Source organism: Euprymna scolopes, chromosome 43 (assembly GCF_053919585.1).
Source record: "Euprymna scolopes isolate OS-2025 chromosome 43, ASM5391958v1, whole genome shotgun sequence".
In the NCBI taxonomy this organism is placed as follows: Eukaryota; Metazoa; Mollusca; class Cephalopoda; order Sepiida; family Sepiolidae; genus Euprymna; species Euprymna scolopes.
The window spans coordinates 61,785,529-61,811,333 of record NC_136524.1 but is presented as its reverse complement, the minus strand read 5'-3'; the positions used below and the strand labels follow the sequence as shown (position 1 = coordinate 61,811,333).

Below are 25,805 nucleotides of genomic sequence, written 5' to 3'. Positions count from 1 at the left end.
TTGACAAAACAGGTTCAGTGAGTAATGCACAAAAATTGGGACGTCCAAAAACTTCTGAGACCGAAGAACATGAAACGTTAGTGGCCAGGACATTTGTGAACAGTCCAAGGAAATCCACACGACGTGCTTTTGCAGAACTATCCATACCAAGAACATCATTGCAACGCTTAATGCATAAACTGAAATTTAAACCTTACCGACCAAGACTAGTACATGATCTTTTAGAGGACGGCGCAGATTGTCAACTGCAGTTCTGCGAAATGATGCGTAATCGATTTACTGGAGAACAACCTGACTCTTTGGATAAGATTATTTGGTGAGATGAGGCTTTAAATTATCTGGTCATGTGAACAGGTATAACTGTGTGTACAGTTCAAAGACAGTTTGAAAATGTCTCTCAAACAGATCAGTTTTTACACTAACTTGTGGGGAAACTAAATCCAAAACAGATGTTCTTGAAATGCCACAAGCCACAAAATGGCCACAATTGCTGAATCTGCACACATTGAGGAATGTGAAAGGAAACGCCTGATTTGCAAAGACTGCAGTCAACACTTCTCCAGAATCATCGCACAGGTGCCCTACATGAGTAAGTTACTTCAGAATTACAAGATGATGATCATCGTTGCTAGCAACGGACGATCATCATCTCTTTATTTAGATGAGAGTACAGTTAATGTCCATTCAACGCGATATCACCCTCCCTGATGAGTAAAAACATGCAATCAGAAAAAGCATACATGCTGTTATTTTATAGAATAGTTTCGGAAAGCTACATAAAGATAAACAACTGACCTTTCCCCATTATTCTTGTGAACTGACCAGGAAGGTCGCCTTCAGGAATGGCGGTGGCTTCAACATCAGTTACGGAGGGTGGAGATGAAGGAAGTAAACCGGGTTTCTGTATCGTCCCGTCATCTTTAGTTGCATATGAAGGTGAGCAAGCTTTCATGGGTGTGTTTAAGATGTTCTTTAGTTCTGTTAGAGCTGCTTTTATTGGATGTCCACTGATAATATTCTGGGGAAAGAGACAGAAAAGGAAAATTATATACAATTATTTTTATTTAATATATAAAATTAAGTCAGATGGATTTTATAAGTTAAACTTAAATTATATATAGACTAATAATACTCTAGGGAAATAAAGAAAGAAAATTATATAAAATTATTTTTATTTAATATATAAAATTAAGTAAGATCGAGTTCATAAGTTAGACCTATATATCATATTAGCTGATAATATTCTGGGGAAAGAGAGAGAAAGAAAACTATATACAATTATTTTTATTTAATATATAAAATTAATATTGATGCTATAAATAAGACCTTAACCATTATTTGTTGTTATTTATTAAATAAATATTTGCTATATTTCAAAATGAAATAAACATTGCTGCTAGAAAGATTGATAAAATGTAGACATTTTTCACTAATAAATAAAAACGGTTTAATAATTGCAAACATGCAAATTAAAGAGTCAGACTTACCTTTTCCAGAGTTCGTATAAGTTCCTGTCGCTCTTTCAGTTTTTTTATACTCAAGACAATTTTGTGTCTGGCACCCTTCGTTACATTCTAGAAAAAAAAGGATTGATTTATAAAATTTTTGAAATAAAAATTCTTCAAGAAAAAATTCCAGAAATACAAAATTTCTGGAAATGCAAAATTTTTCAAATTACAAAATTTCTTCAAAAGCAAAATTTCCAGAAATACACAGAAGCCTGTAGAAGAAAAAAGTCATTCACTAAAGAAAAAAAAAGTTATCTAACTCTGCTACCATTATCATGAGTCATTCGAAGTCTTATCTTTCAGGATAAAATAACCATTTTCAGTTTTTAGAAGGAACTATGACAATACGAAAACTGGGCAAGCTTCCTATCATTTAGGACATCAATGCTTCTACAATGGAGGATGAACTTTCCACATGCATAATTGATCTATCCCTAGGATGTTGGATAACTGTAGCATTGGGTTTGGTTAGATTGTACAGATGTGTGTGTTCCTCACAAAATCCTATGTCTAGTCTTTCATCTTGGTCATTGCCCCTCTGATTAATAAAAACTTCTGCATTTGCCCTATCAGCCAGTCTCAGCCGACCATTAATCCTACTTCCAGCTAGTCATCCTACTGCCTTTCTGTTTTAGTGAATCATTTCCTACAATTGTCCTGGGTCATGTGTACGTTTTTTGGGGGTTTTTACTCCCAACAACTTTTTCCTCCTTAGTTTTATTCTAATTCACTCCAAACAAAGCATATTGCCACTTGGACATGAAGGGCTATTATTTGGGACGTCTACAGGGGGTTATGTAGGAAATTGTGCAATGGGATGTCTGTTTACATTACATTTAAACTTGTGCACATGAAGGAGTGGGATTTTGCTGCTTGACGGGTTAGTCAGGGGGTACTTACATTGAAGGGGGAACAAGTGCTATGAATTCCATTAAAGTGTTACAAGCATACAACATTGCGTTGATGAGACCTATTGGATTGGAAACTCTTTGTTGGGTCCTGTCTAAGAGGGGAAGATTAGAGGTAGATGCACCAGTTCAGATGTGGCAACAATACTCCATGCATGAGTGAATGGTGGCTTTGTAAAGATACAGGATATTCTTTGTTGTGATTAGTTTTCTAGCATAGTAGAGGGAACTCACCTTCTTTGCAGCAGCCTTGACAATGTCCTCAATGTATTTGTTTCAATTCATGTTACCTATGAATGCTCAGCTGAGGAGTTTGAATGAAGAGCTCTAAAGTAGGGCATTATTAATCATGACTATCAGTGGTTGAGAAGATTTTTTTGTAATTGTTAAAAGAAAGAAGCTTAGTCTTAGTAGCATTAAATAGAAGTATGCTGGGCCCATAACCTGTTAAGTGTTGAGACATTATGATGAACAAAGATGGCAGTGAAGAATCAGTGCAGTTCCGATCTTGAGTGTTGAGTAATTCCTAGTAACAAAGATGGCGGCGAAGAATCAAATGCGGGTTCGTGACAGAGACGACGGCGAACTGATTGAATCCAATTCAACAATTTTTATAATAACGTTGGAAGCTTCTGATTGGTTGGTTATTATAACTTGTGGTTATAAAAACGATCGTCGAAATCATTGGTGTCATACCCCCATGAAGGTCATTTTCAAAAGTTTCTACTTTTGCCTTAGATATATGTACTTCCATTTTCCCCCCTCATGACTATTATAAAGCGTGGTGTCATCAGCAAATATACCCATCTCGAACACAATTTTAATTAGGGAGGTTGTTATGAATATCAGGAATAATAAAAGTTCAAGGATCAACACCTGAGGCACTCCTGCATTAAGATCATCTTGCTTGATTGTACGTCAATTGGATTTTCCTCTTCTTTAAAAAAGATCTGATGATATTTAGCATCCGTCTAGTAATATCATATGATTTAATTTTCACAAGAAGCCCTCTCCCCTAGCCCAGATCTTATGAAAGGCTTTGGATATATTAAGGACTACCACTATAGCTTCACCTACCTTATCCAGTGCATGGTATATGCATTCAGACATGGCTATTAAAATATTTGCAGTAGAATGGGATTGCCTCAATCCATACTGTTGGTCAGAGAGAAGATTAACTTTTACGAGGTGATGGACTAGCGCTTGATTAAAGGCTCAAAGATTTTAACGAAGACAGGGAGGAAACTGAGGGAGGTGATAATTGAGCAGGTCAGTTATTTTACCAAAATTCTTGAATATTGTTAACAAAAAGGTAATTTTCTAACTATTAGGGAAATAAGATTCAGTAAGGTATTTGTTATAGAGTTTGGAGAGTACAAGGGCTACCTGAGCAGAGCTTTTCTTAATTAATATAGTAGGGATGAAATCAAACATGCATGCCTTGGCAGTGTCATAGTTTTCTATGATATCGCAGACATGAAAAGGGGTGATTTTCAGATCATCAAAACGTGGCTTCTGTCTGCAACAGGAAATTTAGGAGGGACTGGTTTGTGAGATCTAAGGTGGGGTTGGAGGCAAACTGCGAGGCAAGCAGTTCAGCCTCATTGGCTGCTGTGCAAGCAACCTCCTGGTTGCTAGATAGTAGAGAAATTGCTTATTGCCCTTTATTTACGACACTATCGTAAGTTTTTCAAAAAACATCCTATCTTCTGAAACGCCATGTGTTTTCTGGTCATTTCATTATGCCTTCTATTGGCTGCGACTATTTCACTCTTACAAAGATTTCTATCATCGTTAAACGTTTGCCTATTTGTACTTTTCTTACAACGGATGAATTGGTGGAATGTATGTTTCTTTTGCGCAATGGCTACTGCACCGTTTGAAGAGAATCTTTGGATAGATTGAGGTTTGCTATAAAACTTCTGCATGGGAACATGTGCTTCACATCATTTGTACACCGTTAATCAAAAAAAGACAAAATATTACTCCATGAAATATCCTGGCCTTTTTAAAGAATCTTGTCCTTCTTAGTAATGCTTCCTCAGATTAGGGACGAAAGTTAAGGGTGATCAGTGTTCCCATATATGCTATGGGCATTTGTAACACAATCCTCATGTACCAAAGTTAGGAATAGATAAAAAAAAGTGAGGCTTGCTGATCCTTGTGGTCGAAGAGGCGGGTTAGGAATGTGACAGTCTGCGTAAGGAAATAAGGTACGGAAAAACTATACTGTATAACTTGAGAAACAAAGCCAATTACTGTGGTGGACATTAAAATCATCAAATACATGTACTTTGGCACTAGAATCTAAGGATAGTGCCATAGAGACATAATTGATCAGGGTACAGTTCTACATTTTTTTTTCTTTATAAATCACTTCCTTACACTCCCCAGGGCTCTGGCTCTGGAGTGGGGTCTATTATATCACAAGATTTTACATTATTTCAATTTTAATCTATCATTACAACTGCTAATGACAACAACACGCAAGTTTACATTAGAAATTACCTGGGCTTCTAACCAGGGTTCAGATAGTTCCATCATTTCTTTGTAACTTAATTGCTGGAATAAATGCGAATATTTATGGAGACGTAAACTTTTCAACCACGTTGGCACATCTGAAAAGAAAAAAAAAAATATGAAATATATTATTTTTTATTGGACTTCTTTCAGATGGGTAATTTATATATTTATTTATTTATATATTTAAATATTTATTTGCAGACTGTTATCTTCATCTTCATCGTTAAGATATAGTGAAGATAGTGCTTTCAATCCTACCCAAATCAGGCGGGAGGATTAGTTGGCTGAAACGTGGTGAGACGATAACTATGGAAGGTAGTAATTACTGAGAATAGAGTTAAGAGACTCAGCATTCCTATATCGTTGCGGTTAACAACCACCTGAAGAAGGCCAGAGGAATAGTTGGTCGAAACGTAGTGAAACAACAACAATTATGAAGATAGGATAACAGTCCTCAAATAAATATATCACAAAATACTTTTTATGGTGCCATAATGTCTGGCTACACAAAGATCTTAAAATGTTTTAAGCCATTGTGTAAGATTTTATTCCACCCTTCAACTACCACCAACCACCATGTTTTTTTGTTCAGCTTCATTTCTTGTTCTCGTTCTGGCCATCATCTTGGTGATCGCCAAGGGTGCAAGTACTGGTTTACAAGTATATAAAATTAAAAGCAACTGAAACTTGATACATTGTGTATAAATCAATTGTGCTCTGAGTGTGTATGATACAGTTGTTCAGCTCATCCCATTTGCTAAAGTTCTGCCCTTTTCCCTGCATTTATCACCTCATCCACAAACTGTCACCAACTGCCAAAAAAACTCCAAAGCCACAAAAACTGTCATAAACTAAACTGAGTACTCAATACATCAACCTCAACTGGAAATCCTAAACTAAATAAAGTAATAAAAACCCCAGCTGATGAGGGAAAGACCAGTTTTACCTTGACCTTAGTACATAGCATTATGTAAACATTTTGCTTAATAAAAAAAAAATTAAAAAAAAAAAACGCAACATACATTAAAAAAATAAATCTTACTGACAAATAAAATGAACAACTAAATCTATATTTGTTTAAAGAATCCTGTGTACGAAGGTCAAGGTGACAACTGAAAGCTGTCCCTCTTGTTTCTGTCGTGGGCCGGAGTCTTTATACTCTGTTTGGTTTGAAATCCTACACACCTGGTCTTTGTCCAAGAGTGCAGCTGACTACCCATCCTAATTTTTTTTTTTTGTATGAATCATTTCTTCCCATTGTTCTGGGTCATAGTTTTTTATACTTTCAATAACTTTTCTATTCTTTCTGTGAGTCATTCCCTAACATTCCTCAGAAGTCTTGGCTCAAAGAGGGGAGGGGGAGGTGATAGTTCATGATATCACAATTGAGAAATAGAATTTCTGATTAGTCAGGTGAAAAATAAGGTCAAGTATGTGCAGTAATTCCTTCTACGCGTTTCATTTCATTCATAAGTTTGTCGTAAACACGAGAAATTGTATTTAAATTATTTTTATATCATTTTTTTTTTTTTTTGAACGATGTAACCTTTGACTTTGTTTAGACATTTTTTTTTTTTTTTTTTTTACATAGGCATCACCACTTATCAAGGCCAAGAGGCCACTCGAGGACAAGAGTTAAAGAGTGTACAGTAGACAATTGAACAATAAAGTAATCGTTAGTAATGGAAATTCGGTAAATTTGTTAACTTATATGGAACGGCTCATCAAAATCGTGTTTACGTTAGACTTAAAGACAACCATACTGGAGTCAGCTGGAAAGCAGGAAAACGGAAGACAATTCCACATGCGTGCAGTTCTAAGAAAGAAGCTTTGTCATGGAATCTACGTTTAGGTTTAGGCACAGATAAAGAGTGAGGCAAATTATTGATAGTGTTTTCTGCTAGACGGGTGTTTCTTGTGAAAGTTTGGAGAGGGGGAGCATAGATTGGAGCTCAGTCGAGCACTTGCCATGAAAATACAATAAAGCAGAGACAAACTCGCAACATCATCTCTTCTGTGAGAAAAAAGTTGCAGGGAAGAGAAAAGGACATCCCCTACGAGGCTACGAAGTCTATTTTGAACCCTATCAAGGCAGAATAAGTCCTTTCTCGCAACTCCTGCCCAGATGTGGCAACAGTACTCCATCCTTGGATATACCTGGCTCTTATTGCATCAGCAGTGAGATATCTATTGAATCGATAGAAGGATCCCACCACTTTTCCAGTGGCCTTGGCAACAGATTTAATGTATCTGTTCCAATCTTGTCGAAGTTTGTCAAAGTCAGGAATTTATACAGAAATTTGAATGTGTCCTTTCATTTAATACAAGCTTGCTCTCATTATGTCAATGACTGTGGCATAAGTAATATAAATACTAAGTAAAAATCAGTTGTAATTGACAGTTTTCTGGTGATTGAAGCTTCAGTGCAAACGATACTAAAAATACAATTGCAATTTTGTTTTTTTTAATGGAAATCGCCATAAACAATAGAGCCACTTCATTTAAAAAACTGGCAAAAACGAAAGATGATAATTACTTCTTTCCTAGAACTGCATGTAGAACACTGTTCCACAAGACTGCATCCCAACCATTTACAACATGGTAACCTTCAAATCCAATGTAAACACATTCTTGTTCAGCCATCCCCTTAAAAATCCAAATTCTACCTAATCTACACCATTATCGATTATTAAACTACCATCTTACATTTATTAACCCTTCTCCTTGAATGGCCTTTGAGACTTGATAAGTGGTGACTTCTAACTAAAAAAAAATTTAAGATCTCTACCCAGTCGGAGTTGATGGAGAGTAAATTACCAATCACCTCCACATGCCCATAAATTAAATATAGACTACTGTGCAAATTTGCGAGTTCAATAAAAAGATTCCAGAAATCAAAAAGATATGCAAGAAGTTGGAGATTATTAATAATGGGATGATTCCAACATTTGTCAAGATTCAGATACAATAACTGAATCTGATTCTTTTCAAATATTCAGTTTTAGAGTTAGTTGTCCTTTAATTTTTGTATTATAAAAACTTGTGTAATGTACGCATAAAATTTTGCAAAAGTAAAAATACACGCGTAGGGGGAACAAACATTACAAGAGCAAATGTTTCTGTTTTTTACTCAAATTTTTTTCTCCATAATACCTTTTATACAACGCCATTTTTACCTAAATTTGTTAGAGATTTGAACTTTACTAATAGATTAAAACGAATAAATATTTATCATTAGTACTAGCGATGAAAAATTAAGTTTTAAACAAAAAATAAAACATAATAAAGCTTTGTTTTTTTAATCAGAATTTGGGCACAAATTTTTCCAATTCCAATACACTAAAAATTCTGATTTTTTTATTCCAGATTTCAATTAATAGTTGCAACACTAAAGATTATATTGACCAAAATGTTATGAGAATAATATCCAAGATGAAACCAGTAGTTTGAATAATCGTAACAATTCAGAAGACAAAAAATTTCACATTATTCATGTAAATACATGTTAACATTTTAGTAATTTTTTTTATACAAATTTATTTAAAAAGTGGTTAAAGGTCAACACAATGCAATTTTTTTTTTTTAATAAATATACTTATATATTAAAAAATCCCAAATACATTTTGTCAGAAATGTTTTTTTTTTGGTTTTGCTTTTTTTACAAATCTACATATCTATAGAAGTGTGTGTATGTGAGAGAGGATACTTCTCAACCAATATACTCAACAAATATACTCAACAAATTTTGGAGCTACAGACTTGAAATTTGGTATATAGGGTATTCAGACATGTGGAAAACTTTAATCCATTTTCATCCAGAAAAAAGAGGTGCTAAGGGGTTCAAATTTAAAAATTGGTATATGGGGTGCTCGGATTTTCTGTCAACTGTTTCACAAATGCTCATGCACAGCCAAAAACATAACAGCTTCTTTATGTTAAGAATAAGTAGGTTTGAAAACACTTTATAAAGATTGTACCAAGCGGATCTAATGGTTATCTTACTTGACTCACTGTCTTTAGGTTTTGGTTTCGATCTCATCAGCTCAAGTATTTTTCTTTTTACTGACAAGAAGTGAACTGTTTAGAAAACAATACTCGCACGCACATATCTCAATTTCTGCATTAAATAAAATATATTTATGCCTATTTTATAACAGGGGAATGCTGGGCGACCTGCTAATGTACCTATAAAGTTGAGTTTTTCTTTGCTCTGACATTTACATTAAAAGCCTATTTTTTCTATTTAAAAATTATTAGAACAAACTTTTTAAATATTCAGTCATGGATATGCGAGCGACCACATGAAAGTTAACTAACTTGCATACTTCTTTGAAAAACTAGTGTTAATTAATTATTCATTTTTATGGTTTCTTGTTAAATTTTTGATTTCATTTTATTATCATGCTGAAAACTTGTTATACATAGTGTTATACCGGCCTTCCTTGAACGGAGGAATTTACACCGATTAGCACTATAAATAGCGCTAGTAATTCCAACACCAGTGAGAGAGATGCGACTGCACTTCGACTGCTAGCCGAGTGTCCAGCAGATATATACACTTTCCTATCTTTGTACATTATTGTTAATACATTTGTTCCTTAACCGAACCTCGACTTGATTGTTCTTATTTTCACTGTTGTTCCATGACACAACAGTTTTTACATTTTGTATAATTGTGTAGAAGATGAAAATGTTCTAGCACATGGAAATTATATATACACATATATATATATATGTAAGCCAACACGATATGTTTTTATTTTAAATAAATATATTTTTTAAATAATGCTGTAAGAAATGAAAAATGATTCACCTAAAACAGTCCCTTCTTCTATGCACACAGTTGTTTTTGTTTTTTTTGTTGTTTTTGTTCTTTTTACTAAAGTCTTCATAGAGAAAAAAACTGAACAAGAAAATATATAAAAGGCAGTGTGTGTATGTCCAGCTAAAACTCTAAACGCTTCATAACAAACACTCACAAAAAATTATTTTCTCACTCAGCGTTACCCTTTATGAATAACTAGCCTGGGTGCCCGGCGTTGCTCAGGTGTTTGGAGGTGTGTGTTGTTGAGCAAAACAAAAAAAAAAAAAAAAAAAAAAACATGAAAAAAAAAAAAAAAAACATGAAAAAAAAAAAAAAAAAAAACTGTGACGTCTTTGCTGTTGCGCCCAACACCAAACTGGAAGTAACGTAGGTTTAAATTAAGGCTAGTCAATTGAAAATATCTCCCTGTAGAAAAGTACCCAGTTGAGAGTGAAGGAATTTATGTTTTTAGCCAATTTTTCGATATTTGTCATCCGAAAGGTCAAACTTCAAAACAATACCAATCTTGTGAAAATCTGTCGCCTCTGTCGAAAGTTTTAGGCAGACATACATACATACATTTAAACAAACAGGTAACGTTTATATTAGAGACTAGCGAGGGGTACCCGGCGTTGCCAGGGTGTTTGTAGGGGTGTGTGGTGTTAAATAAAAAAGAAACCGTTTAGGATGGAACCCGAAGCCCTGAGGCGAAGTTTGAAAATAATATCGGCCAGCCAGAATGAGTTAGTGAAAGATGTTTGAAAGTCGTTGAGCGTTACGACGACAACGACGATGTAAGCATTGTTATAAACGAAGTAAGAAAAGAAAACGTTTTAATTAAGCGGGGGGGGGGGTAATCAAAACATCAAAAAAAAAAAAAAAAAAAAAAAATCTAACGTAAAGCAAACGAACACGTGAAAAATGGCTTAAATAAGCCGGTTTCAATATTAAAATTTAAAAAAATCGGTGGATACCCGGGTGTCGCTAAGAATAAGCGAAGTAAAAAAAAAAAAAAGAAAAAACCAGGAAAACGAACGTTACGTGAAAAATGGCTTAAATAATACAGGGTTCAATATTTAAATTTAAAAAATCAAAAAAAAAAAAAACATCTCACACCACGATTCGAACCCAAAACGTTTAGATAATGAACAAACAGGCTAACCAACTGCGCTAAAGCGACGGAGATGAAATGTGTTTGGTTTTTCAACTCTTTAAAGTAAATCAGGTCATGACGTCATCTGACGCATGCATAGAATCGGGCATCGTTACGAGAAACCCGTTTTTGTTACACCTGTAGAACAATAATGATTATCTAATGTACAAAAAAAAATAAATAAATAAAAGAAAAGGCGAGTTGAATAAAAATTATAAACTTGACAGTGTGAAGATGCAAAAAACTTGGAATTGTCAGAAAGAAATGTTACAAATATGATGTTTGAAATGTTATTTTCAGCAAAAGGTTACACAGGTGTAATCAAAGTCAGGTCAATACAGTGAACAATGATAGCCAAATAAAACAGCCTTGGGATGTGATTATAATGACAATATCATCCCAAATGGGTATATAATAATCGAAAAAGATGTTATTGGTTTACAATTTGGGCTCGAGAGGAATCAACTCATTGAATTCTCATGAGAGTCTTCTTCTTAACCAATCATCCATAATTGTCACAAGAATAAAGATATATTGGTATATTTTTTATATACCAGTGTGTATATTCCTGCAATTTTCCCAAATGATTTGGAGTCTTAGATATTTGAAAGTTCAATTTCTGTAGTATCAAAAAATGGCCATATTTGTCTTCTAACTTTTAATACTTCCCCAAATATGAGCATCTGAAGTTGTGAATTCCAGATTTTTCCGACTAAAACAAATCTGGTGATTTGACCACTCCGAAAAAAATTTAGTGCATCTCTTGATTTGGCCCAAAAGCCCCTAAATTTCCATGCAAGCCATGAAATAGGTCTATAGATGCACAAACTTTAATTTATGTATAAAATTGGGTAGTTTGAACAACTTTCTAACAAATTCATTGATTTTTTTTTTGGCAAAATATACCATTTAAATTAACATAAAATATGGCCAACATTCAGGTCCAGTTGACATATTTCATAAAATGATTGTAAAAAAAACCTTCTCCAAAATGAATTTTTTCAAGTTTTACAATTTTGAATCAGGAGATGGTAAGCTGTCTAAAATTGTTTCGGTGTGAAAAAAAATAATAAAATCACTCTCATCAACCATTTTAATTAGAATACAAATATTTTGGCTTAGCCATTTTTTTCTGTTATTTTGACTCAAAACCACAGATCCAAACAATCTGGATAATTTGAGTAATTCTTGTCTAAATTTCATGATCCAGACTTTAATTCCTAGTTTTTTTTGAGTGCTGATTTTGGCAGCTAAAAGTTGGTAATTTGCACCATTTTTCCTGAAACCTTCATTGTTAAAATTTTTTTTACCTATTTTAGCTAACATTTATCCATATATTTATGGAAATGTACAGTGATTATATAAAGTGCAGTGATTATATAAATGGTGAAGTCAATAATGCTGAAAGATAACACAGAATCAGTAAATGAAACAATGGAAGTGGATCAGATTAATTAAATTTCCTGGTGATTGATAGGGGAGTGTTAAATTTTTCGGACCAAGTATGACTTGTTTGGGAGAGTCAATTTGGTTGGAATTAATGTAGGAAATTATAAAAATGAATGCAAATGACTGACAATTTCCAAAAATAATCATCAGGCACTGGCAAAAAGCATGACCATATCGGAACCATGTGTGGTGCCTGTACTTATAGTTCTATCATCCCTGACTAGAGAGGGGAAAAACAACTTTATTTCATTAATAGATTACTTTATTAATATAGTAGATAAATAAAAGATAGATAAATGTAACTGTGTGGTATCTGTGTTTATAGTCCTATAATGTCGGACTGGAAAATGGGAGAAAAAAAAAATACTTTATTAATACAGTACAAAACATAAAACTTTACCTTTCATTCCACTTCCTCCTTCGGTGAAGCTGTTTCGAATGGGTTGCCCACCTTCATCTAAGTGAGAGTCGCTGCCACTGCCTGATGAGGTTATACTATCCCGAGGCGATGATGGAGCATGGTCAGAGGTCTGTGACATTGGACGTACTCGACAACCAGGATCATCATACTTAATCAACATATCCGATATATTCGGAGGTGGGATTACAGAAATTGTACGCTTGACGGGTGAATGTGGTTTTATTCCTGAAAACAGAATTGAAAATTCTTTTTTAAATAAATAACATAAAAACTGCTCTCACTGCATTTTTATCCCTTCAATGTAAATTCAACAAATACAAATAGCAGCAAATTCCCACCTCTTCATAAAGATCTAACTACTGCCTAACCCTCCTTAATCTCCCAAATTCTCACCTAACTGCTACATGTCTTAACCCTAACCCTAAACCCTGCCTAAACCCTATCTATTCCCTTCTTAAACCTATCTCCTACTTCTACCCTAACCCAACTCACTAACCCCTTTCACCCCCACCCAAACCTTAGTCTTTGTCTAACACATACATCCCACCTAACCCGATTCTCCTAATCCCTTCTTAAATCTAACAGTACCCCCAACCTACACATCACCCAACATCAAACCACCCACCATTCCAGCCTAAACCTAAGAAAAAAAAAATGTAAAAAAAAAATAATAAAATTGTTTTGGATTTGATACGCAATGAATAAATGTATTGATTAACACTCATTTCTAAATGATATTTTTCTAGATTTCCTTTTTTTTTTTTTTTAATGAAAATTTTGTATTATTTAGATTCATCAAACTACTGTTCTCATCTTGAGTGTGATTTTCACATTTTGGTCGATTTAACCTCTCACGTGTATCTTACCGAACACGAGAATCTGCACAGAATCGCATACAAAACCTTTCATTTCAAACACGAGAGTAGCATGCTATCATTCCATTAACCAAGGCTGAAGTAATTCACAGTTGTATTCTTAGTATCGTCCATATTGAGGACTGAACTTTCAACCTTCAGAAAAGTGCTGCTCAAAACTGAATTTTACGTAGTACTTTACTCATTATTCCATGGATATTTCTTGTGGATAATTCTAGTATGAATTTTGGAAATCTTAAAAAAAAAATTAAAAAAAAAAAAATTCTGATTTCTGGTTGTTGAATACTCTGACTGTTTACTATGTATACCCGCATACTTAGCATTTATACAAAATTAATTTCCCTCAATTTTTGTGTTAATTGCCAATGGTCTTGAGGTAGTTGCTAGCCTAGGAAGTCGACTAGCAGTAATTATCACTTCCTGCACTGATGATTGTGTAAACATGAAACACTAGTGTCTGTAAAAAAAAAAAAAAAAAAAAAAAAATGTTTAGGCTCAAACATTTTTTTTAAGCTAACTCATTGATTTTTTTTTTTTTTTTTTTTTTTTTTTTTTTTTAGGTAAATAGTTTAAAGAAAATATATAATTTTTGGCTTTCTTAAATTTCTAATAACATCTCAAATTCCAAAAGGTGATATAATAGAAGCATCAATGAAACTAATGTGTAACGAAAATTTAATAAAAGATCCGAGATAATAGAATCATCTATAAATATAAAAGCGAAAATGTATGTATGTATGTATGTGTGTTCGCTTTTTCTGTATGTCTACAAAAGGCTTTTTTCAGAGAAGCGGTCGGTCGCTACACAACTTTTTATATCACATATAAATCGTAATATCTCACAGTTAACAACGAAGCTCGCCTGTCTATTTAATTTGCTCGATTTCGGGAAGATAAATATTCAACATTTGTCGCTCGCCGCATGTGGGTTAGGCTTTTTCCTATAACATCTTGGGAAAATAAAAATCCTGCAGTCAAACTAGACCTCATTAACTCATTAAAACGGGCACCTGCCAAATCCAAGTAATTAAATAAATTCAAACAGCCTACTTTAAATGTAGTGAATTAAATAAAAGTGCCAATATTATTTCATTAACCATGCCATGTAAGTCATGTGTAGCACAAGAAAAGATAAATCACCATTTTGGTGTTTTCAAGGGAGACAACTGAAATTTTATTTTTCCAATTATATCAAAACACACTTGTTTTTTTTGTTTATTTCATTTAAACACACAGATGAAATAACAAAAGACAATAAGGTAGAAAATAATTATTTTTTATCTAATAAAGTACTTTTTTTGTAACCTTTCAGTTTCATCTTCCTCTACCTACCAACTGCACGACTTTCCAAGGGAAATAACTTCTGATTATAAGAATCCTTGAAGCAGAAAAAAAAAAAAAAAAAAAACGCCTAGATAAAATTCCATGTTTCTGAACTTTTGAGATAAAGATTGATAATTTGTATTATATTTGGACAACTATTATTATCTTTGATGTTATTCTCACAATGTTTCAACCAATGCAACAATCAATCTTCTTCAGATTTATCATTTCGTCAAACTATGGAATCTTTTTGTCAGACTCCTGAGTCTATATGGAATTTCTAACAGAACCCTTTATTTACTCCATGGGAGTAGCTTGCGAATCACCTGACCAATGATATATTAGGTAATTCCATACTGACAAGTGTAGAAAGCACAAAATGGATATGAAATAGGTGTATGTTTGCTGCACTGAGGAGTTGTGATACAACGAAACAGTACTGTATGTGGATGACATTTAAAAAGGCCCCACCTCTTTGGGTTGAGCACTTTGTAAATGTATTTTCACCCAACGCATATTTAAGCAATTAAACTAAAGCCCACTATTAATTTGTTTGTAAACAAACATAGTTTGAGCACTGTGCGACAAGCGGGTGTTAATTTAACATTTATGGCACTGATTCGTGGTCTGATGGTTAGAGCTGCCGACTGTCATCGCGACAGTTGTAGGTTCGATCCACGGCTGGGGAAAGGTGTATGTCTAGCCGCACTAATGAGTTGTGATACAACAAAACAGTACTGTATGTGGATGATATATATATATATATATATATATATATATATATATATATATATATATATATATATATAGAGAGAGAGAGAGAGAGAGAGAGAGAGAGAGTAACCCACACACAGACAGTTTGGCTATATCACAGCTCTTCAGTGCAACTAGACAAGCAAGCACCTCAAAACTGGATTGAAACTCAACTATCAGGCCAAGAGTCGGTGGTTCTAACACCTATGCTATCATTAGACACATCTTAATGTAAACATTGTCACATACATATTTTAATATTTTTTATGTATCTAAATAAAATTATACATATATTTTCAGTATTTACGTCGACAGTGCTCAATACATAGGTAGAACTAGGTAAATAGATAATTATAAATTTTAATATTATACTTTCTGTAGGTCAACACAATCTTGCAGCTTAGTAGTGCGAGTAGAACTCTTAAGATATATACACACACACATATATATATTATATAATGAGAATAATGGAAATAGTATTCCGACAAAATAGAGAAATAAAAAGGAACGAACGGAATTATGTGTTCATCAACGTTTTGTCTTTATTTCATCCAGAGAAAGTCTCGAAATAAAAACAAAACAATGAACACATAACTCGGTTTGTTCCTTTTTATTTATTAGCAGTTCTGCCCGGCTTTGCTCGGGCCCTATGTACTGTTAATAATTTTATATGCATATATATATATATATATATATAATTAAAAAGTGTGCATATGTATGGTAATGCCTTTCTATATAATAGGCTTCCTTAACTACCATAGAGAAAAGTTGCTAGAAACTGCACAGGTCAAATTTTCTTTTACTTTGATCCTAATTTTGACGCCTTAACATTTACTATTTTGAGATCGAGCTCAAATCAAATTAAAATGTCTGACCCATATTCAAGTAATCAACATCTAAAATTTCAAGTGTTTAGACCCAAAACTGTCAGAGGAGTTTGGTAGAATCTGCAAAGGTCAACTCGTTCAACTTTGATCTCTTGGCAGCCAAATTTTCACCCAAAACTGATTAAAAAGCTTGCTGAAAGTCTGAATACCCTTTATGTCAAATTTCAAATATTTAGACCCAAAATTGGCTTAATAGTTTGCTAGAAACCGCAAAGGTCAAATCTTTTGAACTTTGACCCCTTGGAAGCCAAATTTTCAGAAAAAAAAAAAAAAAAAAGTAAAAAGCTTGCCCTATATCTGAATACACTTAATGTAAAATTTCAAATTTTTGGGCCAAAAATTGCCTGACTTACTTGTTAGAGACTGCAGAAATTATTATTTTTTTTTTTTTTAACTTTGACCCCAATTTTGACCCCTTAACATTTATTTTGGGCTCAAATCACATAAAGTTAGATCCATGTCCAAGTAACCTATATCTAAAATTTCAAGTGTTTGGACCCAAAATATAAGATTGCCTATTAAAATAATATTTTAAAATGCTTAACATAATACAATTTTATCCCGTGACATTTATTGCCATCACAGAATCTAAATTTTTAACAACTTTCCTAGAACAGTGTAAGAACGTTCTCCCAGAGTCAGTCTTCAAACGTCCGCTTCACAGCTACTTTTTTTTTTTTTTAATTCTGTTCTTTTCTCCAGTTGTTTTTGTTCATTTGCTTTTTAACCTTATAAAGAATTGAAAATATTTATGATATATAAAACTTATATTAATTTTGATTTTAACACAAAAAAGTCATAAAAAAATAAGTATAATTTAGCAGAAGATTTATTTTTAACAATGTTTGATTAAATGAAGAAATACTGCATAAATACACACACAGTATATATACTATTTTTTGTCAAAATTTCCCCCAAAAAATAAATATATACTTTCTTACCACCACCATCTTTGTGCTCCATTGATAATTCTTGAAGGCTTTTACACGTATCAATTCCAAGCCAATTTAACAGATTGTCTGACTGACCCCCTGTTTGAAAGAAAAAAATTAATACAGAAACAGACATGATGGAAAAGGGAATTAACTGGAATTATGCAGGTTAAAAAAAATGTAATGAATTTTTTAAAATGTGAAACAAGAAAGAATTAAAATAAAATTAGAAATAAAAAATAAAATAAAATTTCATTGTAAACAATAGAATTAAAAAATTTTTTTAAATATATAAAAAGCAATAAAAAAAATTAGAATTCAATAAATTTTAAAGAAAATTTTCAAAAATAAAAGGAAAAATGAAAAGAAACAGGCGCAAGAAAAGGAAAGGCAAGGCAAAGGAAAGGCAAGGCAAGGCAAAGGCAAGGCAAGGCAAAGGCAAAGGAAAGGCAAAGGAAAGGAAAGAAAAGGCGAGGCAAAGAAAAGGCGAGGCAAAGAAAAGGCGAGGCAAAGAAAAGGCGAGGCAAAGAAAAGGCGAGGCAAAGAAAAGGCGAGGCAAAGAAAAGGCGAGGCAAAGAAAAGGCGAGGCAAAGAAAAGGCGAGGCAAAGAAAAGGCGAGGCAAAGAAAAGGCGAGGCAAAGAAAAGGCGAGGCAAAGAAAAGGCGAGGCAAAGAAAAGGCGAGGCAAAGAAAAGGCGAGGCAAAGAAAAGGCGAGGCAAAGAAAAGGCGAGGCAAAGAAAAGGCGAGGCAAAGAAAAGGCAAGGCAAAGAAAAGGCAAGGCAAAGAAAAGGCAAGGCAAAGAAAAGGCAAGGCAAAGAAAAGGCAAGGCAAAGAAAAGGCAAGGCAAAGAAAAGGCAAGGCAAAGAAAAGGCAAGGCAAAGAAAAGGCAAGGCAAAGAAAAGGCAAGGCAAAGAAAAGGCAAGGCAAAGAAAAGGCAAGGCAAAGAAAAGGCAAGGCAAAGAAAAGGCAAGGCAAAGAAAAGGCAAGGCAAAGAAAAGGCAAGGCAAAGAAAAGGCAAGGCAAAGAAAAGGCAAGGCAAAGAAAAGGCAAGGCAAAGAAAAGGCAAGGCAAAGAACAGGCAAGGAAAAGAACAGGCAAGGCAAAGAACAGGCAAGGCAAAGAACAGGCAAGGCAAAGAACAGGCAAGGCAAAGAAAAGGCAAGGCAAAGAAAAGGCAAGGCAAAGAAAAGGCAAGGCAAAGAAAAGGCAAGGCAAAGAAAAGGCAAGGCAAAGAAAAGGCAAGGCAAAGAAAAGGCAAGGCAAAGAAAAGGCAAGGCAAAGAAAAGGCAAGGCAAAGAAAAGGCAAGGCAAAGAAAAGGCAAGGCAAAGAAAAGGCAAGGCAAAGAAAAGGCAAGGCAAAGAAAAGGCAAGGCAAAGAAAAGGCAAGGCAAAGAAAAGGCAAGGCAAAGAAAAGGCAAGGCAAAGAAAAGGCAAGGCAAAGAAAAGGCAAGGCAAAGAAAAGGCAAGGCAAAGAAAAGAAAAGGCAAAGAAAAGAAAAGGCAAAGAAAAGAAAAGGCAAAGAAAAGGCAAGGCAAAGAAAAGGCAAGGCAAAGAAAAGGCAAGGCAAGGAAAAGGCAAGGCAAGGAAAAGGCAAGGCAAGGAAAAGGCAAGGCAAGGAAAAGGAAAGGCAAGGAAAAGGAAAGGCAAGGAAAAGGAAAGGCAAGGAAAAGGAAAGGCAAGGAAAAGGAAAGGCAAGGAAAAGGAAAGGCAAGGAAAAGGAAAGGCAAGGAAAAGGAAAGGCAAGGAAAAGGAAAGGCAAGGAAAAGGAAAGGCAAGGAAAAGGAAAGGCAAGGAAAAGGAAAGGCAAGGAAAAGGAAAGGCAAGGAAAAGGAAAGGCAAGGAAAAGGAAAGGCAAGGAAAAGGAAAGGCAAGGAAAAGGAAAGGCAAGGAAAAGGAAAGGCAAGGAAAAGGAAAGGCAAGGAAAAGGAAAGGCAAGGAAAAGGAAAGGCAAGGAAAAGGCAAGGCAAAGAAAAGGCAAGGCAAAGAAAAGGCAAGGCAAAGAAAAGGAAAGGCAAAGAAAAGGAAAGGCAAAGAAAAGGAAAGGCAAAGAAAAGGAAAGGCAAAGAAAAGGCAAGGCAAAGAAAAGGAAAGGCAAAGAAAAGGAAAGGCAAAGAAGAGGAAAGGCAAAGAAGAGGAAAGGCAAAGAAGAGGAAAGGCAAAGAAGAGGAAAGGCAAAGAAAAGGAAAGGCGAACAAAAGGAAAGGCGAACAAAAGGAAAGGCGAACAAAAGGAAAGGCGAACAAAAGGAAAGGCGAACAAAAGGAAAGGCGAACAAAAGGAAAAAATAAAAACAAAAACGAAAAAGGGTAAAAATAAGAGAAAAGGAAAAGTAAAAAAAAAAAACAGAAAAAAGGAAAACAAGAAAACACATTTCATATTGTACTCATTTTAGATTGTATTCACAACTTTTAGCCAATGTATGTCAAATCCTGGTGAAAATGGACAAAAAGTGCAGTTTTAGGCCTTAACATATAAATTTGAGTTTTGTACCATGTAAAAAAAATGACTATCATTTGGTGCCCCAACTCCCATTTAGCACCAAAAGTCCTCCGGATATTTAAATTAGAGTTCAGCAACATGCAAAACTGCTAAATAGACATACACAGAAAATTTTGGAAAAATATGGTAAAATAGTCCCAAAAATGGAGTGTTTTTATTAGCCCTAAAAGAGTCCCTGGCGCACACCCAAGAGTTATTACGAAGTAAAGATAACCAAATTTTATAGAAATCAGTTAGTTACAACTTTTCAGAAATAATAAGCACAAAAGTGTCAATTTTAGCCATTTGGACCTGAAAAGCACCCCCGGGGAGGGTGGGGGATCAACCGGAGTTTTCCTGGAAAATACATTCTGTTACTTTTTTACTCATATCATGTTTAATGTTTGTGCAAAATTTCAAAACATTCCAAGGCATAGTAATTGAGAAAAGTGCGGATAGACAAACGGACGGACAAGGATGAATTTACAGGTCCAGCCCCGTTTTGTCGGGAAACAAAAAAAAACATTTTCATTTTTGGAATGGGGGAGGGGGTCTAGTAAGTTTAAATTTTCATACCCGATTATTGCTTTTATTAGTTATTAAAATTAAAGCTCTCCTTTGCTCATAAAATTTAAATTTGTACGCAATTACTCTTTCTTTTATTTTTATTATTATAAAGATTAAGCTGGTCACATGTTTTCGCTAGTATAAATAATCTAAGTGTTTAGTTTGCGAATAACGGCTGACTATAACAACTTCATGTTAACATACTTTGATAATGGAACGGTACTATACTATCTCTCGTCCCTAAGGAGAAGATAACACATGTTCCCAAAGGAAACGGTAACGCCTGGAATAATGATCTCAAGATCTCATGTCAATAAAGATACAATACTATATCCCTTCCCACAAGGAGGAAGTCAACTAAAAGAGGAGGTAATACCTGGGAGAATGGTCTTGTGGTAACAGAAGTTATTGTTTAGTTTAGCTTCAGACGTACAGATAAAAAAAAAAATCTCCATTAGTAATAGAAGTAATTTTATTATCAGTAATTATTAAGATTAAGCTATTGCTTCTTTGCTAAAAAATTTTTAATTTGCATAGAGAGTATTCATTCCTTTCTTTTTATTATTATCGGTTGTTATCAAGATCAAGCTTTTTTTGTTTGAACATAAAATTAAAATTCAAACAGAGATAGGATATCTCATTTGTTAGGATTGTGGCAGTTTCAGATGGATACTAAATCTTCACTATAATAGAAGTGCAATAAAATTGATAGCACATAGCATAGGTGAGGTTTCAGACACAAATACCAAATCTTAATTATTAGGAGGAGGAAAAGAGAGAGGAGGAGGAAAAGAGAGAGGAGGAGGAAAAGAGAGAGGAGGAGGAAAAGAGAGAGGAGGAGGAAAAGAGAGAGGAGGAGGAGGCTAAGATAAAAAGAAAAGAGGGAAAGAGAAAGATGGGCAAAAACAAAAGAAAGGAAAGGTGGAAAGAAAAAGAGCTAGAGAAATATAGAGGAAGAATAAAATAGAAAGAAGAAAAGAGGAAATGAGAGAAAGGAGAAAGAGAAAGGAGAAAGCGTGAGAGGGAGATAGAAAGAAAAATGTGAAATAGAGAAAGAGAGATAAAGAAAAAAGGAAAGGTGGGAAGAGAGAAGGGAGGGAAAGAAAGAAAGTAAAATATAAAAAGAGGAAAAGAAAGAAGAGGGAACATCAAATCTTTTGTCTAGATCGCTGGAAAAAATGGTTGGATCATTCCATCGCTCCACTGGGTATCTCACTGCCGATGCAATCCTCTCTCTGTATGAGCCAGGTAAGCCCTAAAATAGAGTACTGTTGTCACATCTGGGCATGCCTAATCCAGTCTTGATAACCATGTTCAAAACCTAATAAGTGATGACCCTCTTCTGCAACATCTTTCCAACAGAAGAGATATTGCAAGCCTCTCTCTGCTTTATCATTATTTTCATAGCAAATGCTCACTTGAACTCCAATTTATGGTCCCCCACTTGCCAAACTTTGACGAAAAACACTCGACTAGCTACAACCACTATATGATTTTACCTACTCTATCTGTGTCTAAATCTAAACGCAGATTCAATGCTTCTTTCCCAGAACTGCCCGCTTGTAGAACACTGTTCTGCTGGTCTGCTTACCAGTTGAATACAACATGATAGTCTTTGAATCCAATGTAAACAAGTTCTTCAGCCGTCCCCATAAATAATTAAATTCTGCCCAATTTAAACCATTAATAATTACTATACTACCACCTTACATTAATTAATCCTAATCCTCGAGTGGCCTTCAGACCTTGATACGTGATGACTCCCAAGTTAAAAAAAAAAAAAATAAGAGAGCAAGAGGAAAGAAAGAAACAGATACCAAATCTCCACTATTAATAGAAGTAATAGTATAGTCGTCATTTAAAGTTGCTTTCAGGACTGCCAGCAACCACTGTAAAAAAGTAATAAAGAATGCAAGAGAGTTGTATGCTCAGTCCGTAAAGTCCAAAGTAGCCAAGCAGCAGCTTGGTTCCCACCAGTTTTGGCAAATAGCAAATAGGATCTGAACAGAAGTGTGTGCTCTATCCCAACTCTCATAAATGGACCTGAGATAATCTCATCAGCATCAAACAAAGCCAAACTCTTTGCCAAGAACTTTGCAGCTAATTCTAACCTTTGCGACCAAGGCTACCAACCTCCAATATTTCCTCCTGTATCAGAAAACATACTATGTGATATACAAATATCTGTACGTGATGTTGCCAAGCCAATCAAAAACCTTGATTTCAGTAAAGCAACTGGCACTGACGGTATTCCAATTATAGTACTCAAAAGACTTAAACCAGAACTAGCGCCCATCCTTACAAAACTGTTTAAACGTTGTCTTAAGGAGAATTGCTTCCCATCACCCTGGAAAATCTCATCAGTATGCCCCGTATTTAAGAATTCAGGTGATCGCTCATCTCCCTCACAGTACAGGCCAATAAGTCTCCTGTGCGTCATGAGTACGTTGCTGGAATCTGTGTTAAATATATAAGTAATCAACCATCTCAGCAAAAATAACCTTCTTAGTGACACTCAATATGCTTTCCGTTCTGCTAGATCTACAGCAGATGTGTTTACAGTTATATCTCATAGGATTAGCGAATCTCTCGACAGAGGCTACTTTTCTAGGGCAATTGCTCTTGACATATCAAAGGTTTTGATAGAGTATGGCATAAAGGTTTACTTCACAAGATCTCCAGCTATGGTATAGCTAGAAATGTCTTCTCAATTATTAAATCATTTCTCTCTGATAGGTTCATAAGAGTAGTGGTTGATGGCCAGAAGTCAGAAGCTCTTAATATTCATGTCCCTCAGGGGTCCATCCTGGGCCCAACTCTCTTCCTGATCTATATTAATGATCTTCCAAATCACATCCTTACATCATTTGTAGACATTTATGCTGATGACCCTACTATCTATGGTAGCACATCTAAGGCTGTAAATGACCAAGTTCTCTCTGATTCTCTCTCCTCTGATCTTGAGCATGTGATACAATGGGGAAAGAGGTGACTTGTTACTTTTAATGCATCTAAAACCAAGCTTTTATCTTTACATCATCAACGCTCTGATCCCCATCTGGCATCAATTGAAATGAATGGCTCTCGTCTTGGGGAGGCCTCATGTTTTGACAAGCTTCTTGGCTTGACCTTTACTCCTAATCTTAAATGGAACACATACATTAAATCCGTTGCCAAGGTCGCTGGAAAAATGGTGGGATCCTTCTATCGATCCAGTAGATATCTCACTACTGATGCAATTCTCTATCTATATAAGAGCTAGGTACGTCCAAGGATGGAGTACTGTTGTCACATCTGGCCAGGAGCTGCTAGAAAGGACTTATCCTGCCTTGATAGAGTTCAAAATAGACTTTGTGGCCTTGTAGGGGATGTCCTTTTCTCTTCCCTGCAACCTCTATCTCATAGAAGAGATGTTGCGAGTTTGTCTCTGCTTTATCGTTATTTTCATGGCAGGTGCTCGGCTGAGTTCCATTTTATGGTCCCCCCCCCCTCGCCAAACTTTCACAAGAAACACCTGTCTAGCAGAAAACACTATCACTAGTTTCCCCCCACTCTTTATCTGTGCCTAAATCTAAACGTAGATTCCATGAGCAAAGCTTTTTTCTTAGAACTGCACGCCTATGGAATTATCTTCCGTTTTCCTGCTTTCCGACTGACTACAATATTGTTGTCTTCAAGTCTAACGTAAACAAGTTCTTGATGAGCCGTCTCACTTGTTAATAAATTTACCGAATTTCCATTACTAACGATTACTATATTGTCCAATTTCTACTGTACACTCTTTAATCCTTATCCTCGAGTGGCCTCTTGGCCTCGATAAGTGGTGATGCCTATGTAAAAAAAAAAAGAAAAAGACAATAACAAATAGTAATACATGCAAAAGAAATATTTACCCTGCACTGATGAAATATTTGGCGGGGCCGAGGATGTGGTATGCAGTGGGGCGTGGCCTGTTAATTTTCCCTGTACTGTATGAGATTGTGAACCTCGGTCTGCATTATTGCTGTTGGCGTTGTTATTTTGAGTAGCACCTGGTTTGGAATAATTAAGTGGAATAAGCCGCTCCGTTGAGCTACCGTCTAACGTCAGTTTTTGCATAGCATCAGATGCTGCTGATCTCTCGTTCCAACCATTGACGCAGCTTTTATTTGCAAGATTGAGATGCGTTATGACATGCTGTGGATGCCGTAAGCTTTCTTCACGGTTCGGGAAATTGCATTGCGACTGGAAGTTGTTTTGCCGATTTTGATAGATGCTGTAGTTGAAGCGTTCTTCCAGATAGCCCAACCACATTGTGAACTGCGATCGCTCCTCACAGGTGATGGCCGGGTGGATGAGTGAAAATGAGAGAAGCTGACGGCTTTCTTCAATATGAACGCCATTGTCGATGGAATAGGAGAGAACCTGCGGAATTAGCTTAAGATAAGCTGTCTTTGCTTCAGCATTGCCCGTCCGGAGAAGTGGCAGATGTGATAGCAATTGGGTTACGGCTGTTTCTTTCGGTTCACTAGATAATTTGCTGATGTAATCTGTTAAAATGGATTTTTAGAAATATTTATACATATAAAAAAATATTTCTTAAATATTGAAAAACATTAAAAATAAATCTTTTTTTTAAATATTAAATAAATTATATTTGAATTTATATAAAAACATAAAATATTAAATACTATTTGAATTTATATAACAACATAAAATATTAAATATTATTTGAATTTATATAACAACATAAAATATTAAATATTATTTGAATTTATATAACAACATAAAATATTAAATACTATTTGAATTTATATAACATAAAATATTAAATACTATTACACTATATTCAACTAGTAGTATCATGGTGCAAAAATGCTGTATATGACTGTGAAAGATTTATTTACAAATATTTTTTTTGCATTTTCCTACTGGAATTTTAGATGCAAAGAGAAAAATTCAAGATTATTTTATGGAAAATATGAAATACTAAAAAATCTACAAAAATAGAAAAAAAATGCTTGATTTAAATAAACTAGAAAGAAACAACAAAAAAAAAACTAGAATATTCAAAAATATAAAAACATTTTAAAAATATTAAAATTACAACAACAAAAATGGTAAATATCCAAAAATATGTTTTTCAATATTAAAGTATTTAAAAATAATAAATTAGATTTAAGTTTATATAAACAAAATATTAAAAATATTACATATTAAAAAAAGTAAACTATTAAATAAAAAA

The 25,805-nt window shown here is 34.5% G+C and overlaps 1 protein-coding gene across 3 annotated transcripts in view; it reads right to left on the bottom strand.

Moving 5' to 3' along the window:
• LOC145268365 (protein Smaug homolog 1-like) overlaps positions 1–25,805 on the bottom strand; it is a 100,474-nt gene that overhangs the window by 44,791 nt on the left and 29,878 nt on the right. For all 3 annotated transcript variants that reach the window (XM_080123911.1, XM_080123910.1, XM_080123909.1), the window contains exons 3-8: positions 24,475–25,110; positions 17,546–17,635; positions 12,746–12,991; positions 4,925–5,034; positions 1,488–1,574; positions 796–1,018 (exon numbers count right to left, since the gene is read on the bottom strand). In XM_080123911.1, the coding sequence (XP_079980037.1) occupies positions 796–1,018; positions 1,488–1,574; positions 4,925–5,034; positions 12,746–12,991; positions 17,546–17,635; positions 24,475–25,110 (1,392 nt within the window). The remainder of the gene's footprint in view (positions 1–795; positions 1,019–1,487; positions 1,575–4,924; positions 5,035–12,745; positions 12,992–17,545; positions 17,636–24,474; positions 25,111–25,805) is intronic.